The 8,720-nt window shown below is 46.9% G+C and overlaps 1 protein-coding gene across 1 annotated transcript; it reads right to left on the bottom strand.

Moving 5' to 3' along the window:
- Positions 1–276: 276 nt before the first annotated feature.
- On the bottom strand, positions 277–3,402 carry NOG (noggin). Its single transcript, XM_039343569.1, has one exon. The coding sequence runs from the start codon at positions 2,411–2,413 to the stop codon at positions 1,739–1,741; it is 675 nt and encodes a 224-aa protein (XP_039199503.1). The 5' UTR covers positions 2,414–3,402; the 3' UTR covers positions 277–1,738.
- Between the last annotated feature and the right edge of the window lie 5,318 nt (positions 3,403–8,720).

Raw genomic sequence — 8,720 nt, 5'->3', positions numbered from 1 at the left:
GGGAAGGTTGATCAGAGCCTCTCCTTCTTTTTTGGCTCTAGTGGTAGGCGGGAGACCTCTGGTGCTGTGAAAACTCCTTCACCAATGCAAACCCAAACATGCTAACATCGTCCCATTTTTTTCAGAGTAGAGCAAAAGTTAGAACAGCGGGGGACTAACTCGGACAGGCTGGAAGGGCTACTCTCTAGAGTCATTTGGTATGATGTGATGAGGGAGAAGAGACTCATCTTTACTGGGGAAAAAAAGGGGGGGTGTCAGTTTGGGGTTGGGGAAAGAGGAGAAAGCAAGGGAAAGGCAGGGAAATTTCCCGCCGGGCGAGCGCTCCCCTTCCCGAAGGGAAAGGGTTAAAGAGAAAAGGGGCGGATAAGCGGAGAGGGGCGCTGCCTCGGCCGTGCCCGGGATAGGCGACTGTCTGCAGCGAGCGCCAAAGAACGCGCCGTCGGGGCTCGAGTTTCAGCGGGGCTCGGCCACAAGGGTAGGTGTCAGAGACACGTGGCTCCTGGTAAATGAGATGTCAAAAGCGGCAACCACCCGGCTCCCCCCTCCTTTTCGGGACCCGCCTCCCGCCGCCGTCTCTCCGAAGGCGTCTGCCTCGCGCCTTCCAAAGGGGGCGACGGCCAAATGCGGGGCGGCGGAGAAGCGAGCAAACAAACAAGCAGCGCGCCTTCCAGAGTTCTTCTCCCGCTCCCAAGCAGAGCGGAGCGGGCTGGCTGGGAAGTCGCGCCGATCCGACCCGGCGGGACCGGCTTCCAAGGAAGGTGGCGCTGCTGGGAAAGAGGGAGGGGGCGGTGCCTTCGCCTCTCAAGCCGCACGCCGCCTCGGCCGGCGCCCCCCCTCCCCAACCGCGCCCCACAAGAATCCAAGGAGGGTTTGATCTTTTAGTGGTTGATTTTAATTTTGAGCTGAACTTTTCGACTACAAGGGAATGAATATAAAGAATAAATAGCAAACTCTCTTTCACGTACAGAAGATAAAAGACGTTCCAAGAAAAAAAAAAAACAATAACACCAAACCCGCTATGTACAACAGTAACAAGGTGTCTTAACCTTTCATCATAGTATCGTTAGTAATAACCTCGGAAGTCTGTAAAAAAATTCACACGCAAATCACTCAAAAGACTTCCCACCCCCAAAGAATGGAAAATATTTCCATTTATAATAAAATGTTTTATGTTAAAAGTCCTCTTTTCTTTTTTCTTTAAAAAAAAGCCTTTGCAAAAAAAAAAAAAAAACACAAAAAAATCCAACAACCAAGATTTGAGGAGCGTTTGTTTTTAAATCCTCCAAACGCTTCTTCCTGGAATATAAATTAAAGACGGGGAGGTGGGTGGAGAAAACTTCAATCGCGATGATCCGGGCGAATCTACTCTTAATAGTACAGCAGACGAGGAGAGTTCGCGGTGTGACACTGACCTGCTTTCAGAGGCGTTTGGGTGGTCTTCCAGGGCAGAGGGTCCGCGCGCGCAAGGACTCTCCCAGGTCTTTCGTGACGCACGCTCGCCTTTACACAAAAGCAAAAAGTTGCCTGGCTTGCACAACCCGGAGCAGTGCAACATTTCAACGGGGAGGCCAACGTCCATCTCTTTTGTAGCGTCTTGAAGTCGACCCAAAAGCCCGGCTTGGCGGGCCGGATGGTTCGGTGCGAAAAAGAGGCAAGGTGTTGCTTTGGCTTGTTCTTTTCCTCGGGACGTTGGCGGCGACTGGAGCGGAGGGCGCACACGCGTTGCGGCTCCCCCACCCTAGCAGGAGCATTTGCACTCGGAAATGATCGGGTACTGGATGGGGATCCACGTGCAACGCTGCCCCCCGCGGCGCTGGCACCTCCACCGCAAAATGGTCAGATGCATGGATTTGGCCGGCTTGCAAATCATGCCTTCCGGGACGGAGCAAGAGCGCTTGCTGAAGCAGCTGCCCACCTTCACGTAGCGGGGCCAGAAGCGGCTGCCGAGGTCGTTCCACGTGTAGAGGACCGGGCAGAAGGTGTGAGACCACAGCCAGAGCTGCAGCTTCCGACGGAGCTTCTTGCTCAGCCGGTGCTTTTTGCTGGCCTGGAGCCCCCCGTCGTAAAACTCCAGACCTTTGATCTCGCTGGGCATCGCTCCGGAGGGCCTCTGCCGCAGCAGCAGGTCCAGCTGGGCTAGGTCGTCCCCTCCGAGACGATCTTCGGACAAGGAGATCGCCATGAAGCTCGGGTCGAAGTGGGTGCCCAGCAGGGTCCTCAGCAGCGTGTCGTTCAGGTCTTTCTCCTTGGGATCGAAGACAGGGTCCGGATGCTCGATTAGATCCACCAAGGGCAAATTGTCGCTGGGGGCCGGTCGGATGTGGAGGTAGTGCTGGCAAGCGCCCTGTTCCAGCCGGAAACCTAGGAGAACCGCCAACGCGTAAAGCCTCACCAGCCACCGAAGGTGATCCATGCTCGGAGAGAGAGACAGAGGGATGGATGGAGGGGAAAGGGGGCAGGGTTCACACAGAAGCGGGCCTGAGCAGAGACATCGGCCGGAGAAAGGAGGTGAGGGTATCCAAGCAAGGAGGGGCAGGAGAGGAGGGTCCGTCCCCTGCCGCTTGCCTTCAGCGGCTGCAGCCTCCTTGCCCAAACGCCTTTCCTCGGATCCGGTGAGTAGGCAACAGCAGCAGCAAAAAAAGAAAAAAAAAGAGAGCGCCGTTTAGAAGTAAGGAATGCTGATCGTGAAACTCGGCAGCCCGGTGCAGAAAGCGAGAAGCGTAGGGTGCCCCATGCAATTGTTCTGTCTCCGGACTTAAGGAGTTGCGCGCCGCGTCACTCAGGAGAGACCTCTGCAAACTTCCATTCGGCTCCCGTCTCTTTGCAGTTTGCAACAGCCGCCGCCGCCGCCGCCACGCACGTTGGCACCAGTTTGTCTGCTGCGCGAGGATCCAGCGTCTTTAAATTTCCTGCACTTTCTGTTCCATCACTATGGAAACCACCGACTCGCTCTTTTCAGGCACTTCTCCTTAAAAGAGCGAACTCGTGGGCGTGTGTGTTGTGGGGGGGGGGAGGCAAAGGCGATCTGCTGCTCCCGAAGTCCTGGAGGCAATCACTCTCAGGCGGTTGCTCCAGCCGGCCCAGCCGAAGGGAGTAGGTGGGGAGGGGGCAGCCTCTTTCTCCCCGTTGCGTCCGCGGCAAGCTCAAAGCGCGGCTGGAAAGTGATGCTCTGTGCAGGAGCCTCTTCAATTGCTTCTCTGTAGCAAAGGAGAACTATCCGAGGTGGCTTGGCCACTGCTCCACCGGGCACGCTCCTCGCTGAGCTGGGTTATGAATTAGAAGGCGGCCTTACGGCCAGCTTTTATACACCGCGACAGCGAGCCTGTGCAACCTTGCAAAGCGCCGCGTTGCATCCTCCGGACTGGCTTCTCCTTAGCCGCTCAAACTCGCTCACCTCGTGCCTTTCCCCCCCTAGGATGGCCCTAGTACCAGGTTGCCGCTGCATTTATTTGCGCGGCTCCACGCTTGAGCCCGTGATGTAATTCTAGTTGGCTTCTGGCTCAAGAAGGGCTCTGCAAACGCCGCCTTTCTCCAAGCGTGAAATTGCTGGCTAATGCTAAGTCAAAGGGGGGGGGGGGGGAGAGCGAGAGAGACAGAAGGAGGGGAAGGGAGGGCGCCCTCTGCTGGCCGCAGCTTGAGCTCGCATCCCTCTTTGCAATTTCCTCGTGGGTGCAGACACAGAAAAAGTAATTGAGAGTTGCAAAGCGAAAAAACAACATTGTTGCCTGGCCATTGTGACAAGGTGTTGTCACTTAGAGCGTCAAGTAGACTTGCTTAGGCAATTCCATCTATTTAAGATTTTAACTTACCATTTAAAACTAAATTTGATTTAGCAAAGGTATCGTGAAATCATTCACTTGTTTGCCACACAGGGACTGCTCAGAGTTATGTTTTTAAATGGACAGCCATACAAATCCTGTGAATGAATGATCGATCTTGTGTGGATTTTACATATACCATGCAGGTTTTTTTTTTTTTTAAAAAGAGTGTGCTATTGCATGCTTCCTTAAGGTAGCTTTTTCTGGATATCCCAGTTGAGCTGATAGAACTGGGATTTCTGCTTGTGACCTATCCAAGCACTAACCAGGCCTGACCCTGCTTAACTTTACAAGGTCAGGTAGATGCTGTCACCTGCTGTCCTAACCAGTCATGTTCCCAGAGCTGTTTAGAAGCATAATCAGGATGGGGTGATCTGAATACACAGGGGTAGGTTTTTCCAAAGGGAAGGGTCATACTTCAGTCCTTCCGCTTCGGGTTCTCTGCAGATGGCATTTCCTTGGTGGTGGGGCCCTAATACTGTCTCTGATTTCAGAGGGTGGCAGGTTTAACCCAGAGAAGGCAGATGGAGAGAGATCCAGCCCCTGCCTAGCCCAAATAGGTCTTTAAGTATGAAATTGCACCTAGGCCAGAGCAAAGTGGCAACTAATGCAGTTCTTGTAGTAGAGTTGTTGCACGAGTGACCCTCAGTGCGCCATAAATATCAGGGCCAATGCATGTTAAACCAACTTCTAAATTGTCCTTAGGGTCAGCTCCGTGCCATATGAAATGCATTTGACTTTTGAGCAAAGCCCTTAGTTCCAGAAAGGGTTGCAACTGATGCACAAGAGGTCATTGTGCATGGAGAAATAAAATGGGGCAGCAACCAGCATCTGCTACCTGACTTCCTTTTGATTGGGATGGCTGTGAAAACATATTGATTCCCGATTCTTTCAAAACCCCTGTTCAAAAAATCAAACTTTTCTGCAAGGCCTTTACATCGACTTTTTAATGTTCACGGCATACCCCCTATAAGGCCTGCAACTGAATCTAAATCCAAGTAAGTGAAAGAATAATATATCATACCTTTGACTGTTTTACATTTCTCTTTTCCTTCCAGGTCTCCCAGGACCTTCCTTCCAGGTATGCCACGTAAGGAATTTAAAATTTGATTTTCTTCAGAGCACGAATCTGATCTCTTTTAGTTGCACACGCGTGGCATCCTGTAAACATATCAATAAATGTATGGAAAGCAATCTTTCCCAACCTGGATGCCCGCTAGATGTATGAATGTAAACTATCTGCGCTCTGTACCAATATGGCCATTACTCAGAATTCTGGGATTTGTGGTCTACTTATTTGACGGCTGCCAAAGTTGTGGAAGGTTGATCTAAAATGTACTGTTGATTTTAGAAGGTAAGTTCAAGTTCAAATCCAGCTACAAAGCTTATGGAGGATGTTGGAGAGGATCATTTTCCTTCAAGGTAATTACCCTTGAGTAAGATAGAGTCGGATTATAACATCTGATGTGATGTTCATAACCCTCTGGAGACAGATATGGGAAAAAAATTATTTTCTGCTCTAAAATGTATTTAATTAAATTCTCCACTTTCTCAGATTAAAAGACTGTTCAGGCCAGACTCTGTTATTATCCTTCTTCTTGCTGGTAGGGTGGCTTACTACCAATAATATTTCAAATGCCAAGAGTTTAAAGTACATTTAGAAAAAGGCTAGGAAAAAGGTGGAAATAGCCAGTTTTGTTCCAGAAAAGCTTGAACAATTCCAAATGTTCATTCTTCAGCCTTAATAGAGGATGGGAGTTTCTAAAACGGGGTAGAGCTTGTTGCAGATATGCAAAAATGAGAAATGTGCATCGAACCATTTTGGAGGTAGGCATTTCTGGGCTGACCAATCCAGCCAAACACGATCAAGTTCCTTCTAAAATTTGAGAAGCAATCGAGATACGTAGAGAAATGCAGAGATTATATTTTCAGAGAAGGGGGAGATTTTCCTTGAAGCGCACTCTTATCAAAAAAAAGAAAGAAAGAAAGAAAAAGAAAAGAAAAAGAAGAGTTTTTATGATTGACAGTTTCAAAGAAGGGAACAGCATCGCCAAGGCCTTTTCCCAAATAAAGTGCTTGCTTTTATGACATTTATATTTGCGAGAATTAACTATGGTCCTGATGACTTTGACAGGTTTTGAAAATTAGGAGATTATTCCTTCAGGAGGGCACATCTGCGCAGTTTCCCTTAACACTGGTAATCCTGCTGTTAATGCTGTATTGTGAGATTAGCCAGATGTTCTGCTACTGAAACTGTGTTTTCTGTCTTGTGGTTCAGATCACTCCATGAAGTCAGTGTGAGGCACACTAATGCCCAAAGGGGAGGTGCCTTGCCTTAACCTGTTCTGGGTGGGGATCCGATGCTCCCTTCCAGCTGTGCTGTAGTCCTGGACTGTCTCCTTCCCGCCAGTACCTGAATACTGTGCCTGCTGTTCATTCTTGTTTTGCCAGATCAAACTACAGTGTTAGTCTCCTTTTAAAAACAATAATAACGATATTTTGGACGAGCAATTGCTTGAACACACAACAAGACAATTCACACCAACCTCTTGATATGTTATCAATCTTTGAGGTCAGGAACTCCCCTCTCCCCCCTTATCAAATACTATACTCGGGTTGTGCTTAGCCAGGTTATATGAACTGTCTAGTTACTATGCCGATGAAGACTCTCAGCCATCCAGGTTGAGTTTTCTGGAAGTTGAGTTAGGGCAACTGGACTTTTTTTTCTTGTTAGTCTGAAACAATTTGCTGCTTATCCAAGTAGCTTCTTCAGTCTGAGCAAGTGGTTAACCACCTTACATACACATAGCAAGTGATTCAGTAGTAGATAGGGTAATTGATAGGAGTTTTCTTCAGACACAGCTACACTGAGTTGGCTTCTGAAATCCAAAAATACTTGTTCAGCTGTTAAAAAGTTAGAGCCCAAGGCCGAACTATATATTAAATTTATATGTATTTATTATTTTTTGCTTCTAAAATAGCTGCCTGGTAGTGGGGAAGGGAGGACATGTGGATCAGGATTGCTTAGAAAAGCAGGCCATCAGCACCAACAGTGCTAGTTAAGAAAACATGATAAAATTCACTACTGATAATTAGATCCTTATTATTTAATTGTGCCATAGAGAGTTAGTGAACTCTTATATTCAGATGAAGATGCCGCAGCGCAGAAAGTGCAAGTTATGAAGAAGATATAAAAAGGACAAGCTGAGTGTTTAAAGATTGATGGAAGATCTCAAAAGGTCAATATTGACTCTGAAGGTTGAACTTTGAAGGTTTGGATTTGGCATATTGAATGATATTTTCAACAGATAATCAAGGGGCTCAAAATGTTCGGCTCCTGTGGACAAAATGAAAGGCCAGGAAATATCTTACAAATGCCTCATTTCAAATGAATAACCTTAACATTCCCATCTTCTTGCTTTGTTTACTAAAGAAACATCATTTTTATGACTGTTTAGGCTGCAGAATCAATAAAACAGGCAGAATGAGGCCTCCTGTGCCATTTACCTTGGTCTAGCAAACATTCAATTACCCAAAGAGTTCACAAGTAAACAGTCAAGCGTGTCTCATTGTGTATATACTCAAGATCCTTTAACACAGATTATTTGGCAACCTTCACCTACCTTTTTGTGAGCATGGCTACTGCTAAGCCTCTTTTAATCTGACTGCTGTCATTTTATGGTTGATCTTAAACAATTGCGTGATGCTTCTCCAGATATCAATTTGGCTAGGATAAGTTTCTAAATAATCATTGAAACGATACTAAGCAGGCTTGTTACTATGGAGCAATGAAGCAATAGGCAAGTATCTCTAGTTCATTGTGCCACAGATAGCAGCATCCATCATTTTGTTTCATTGCATTGGCCAAGGTGATCGTGTTTGTTTCTTTCTGCATTTTGCATCCCAGCAGAGGCAGCCTTTCTAAGCCATGGGGATGATTTATGCTTCTCCCCAAATCTGGCAGCACTCAAAGTTGCTTCCTCCCAGATTCCTGCTCACATTTCCTACTGCACATTCTCACCCTATCAAACGTTGAAAGAAATGTGCTTGCCTCACACCCAATAGCAAGCCTGTGGGTGAAAAATCACATTCGGTCTTTGGAATGGAGTATGTTTGTTTATCAAATTTATATAGCTGCCCATCTCACAAGAAGCGACGGGGGTATGGCAAAAAACAATATACATAAAAACAAATATTAAAAAATAGAAGTTTAATTACTATTAAATCCTAACCTGAGAGAGAATATATCCACAGTAGGGGAGCCATTAAAACACATCTATAGTTCTCTAAGATCCCAAAGCTTGGGAACATAGCCAGATGTTGAGGGACTTTCAGAACATTGAGAGGGATGGAACTAACCTAATTTTGGTGTGTGTGTGGAGAGAAAGTTCCATAAGGTGAGCACCATGGTGGATAAGGCCCACTGCATAGAGCCTACCAAATGTAAGTTCTGCAGATGTCTTATCTGCTAGATCTAAAGCAGCAGGATGATATAATTGGGGAGGTATTACTATATACACTGCAACATGTCATAGATATGCCTCAAAGAGTACATCTCTCCTATTTGAAGTCTGAAATTACACAGTCCTTAGGCTTATGGTCTATGCTCCAAAGTCAGGGAGGTGACTTGTGTGGATAAAAATGTACCAGTCCTTACCATTTGATAGGAGTATCAATCTCTGAAAGTATCCGTCACTTGTGTATTTGCTCCCTTGGCTACTATCTTGAACATATGTATGCTTTCTTCAGCCTGTTTTCTTGGAAAATCAGTCCTACCATAGATGTTTTTGTGCGTATCACATGGAAGAGGGCCGTTTGTTGGCTTGCTTTCAGAAATATAATCTGACCATTAGAGTCACGGCCGGCAAGGAATATAGAGTTAAACATGGGCCTTCATGAAAT

Source organism: Crotalus tigris, unplaced genomic scaffold (genome assembly GCF_016545835.1).
Source record: "Crotalus tigris isolate CLP2741 ecotype Arizona unplaced genomic scaffold, ASM1654583v1 scf7180000017865.1625608, whole genome shotgun sequence".
Lineage (NCBI taxonomy): Eukaryota > Metazoa > Chordata > Lepidosauria > Squamata > Viperidae > Crotalus > Crotalus tigris.
This window is presented reverse-complemented; position numbering and strand designations above follow the sequence as displayed.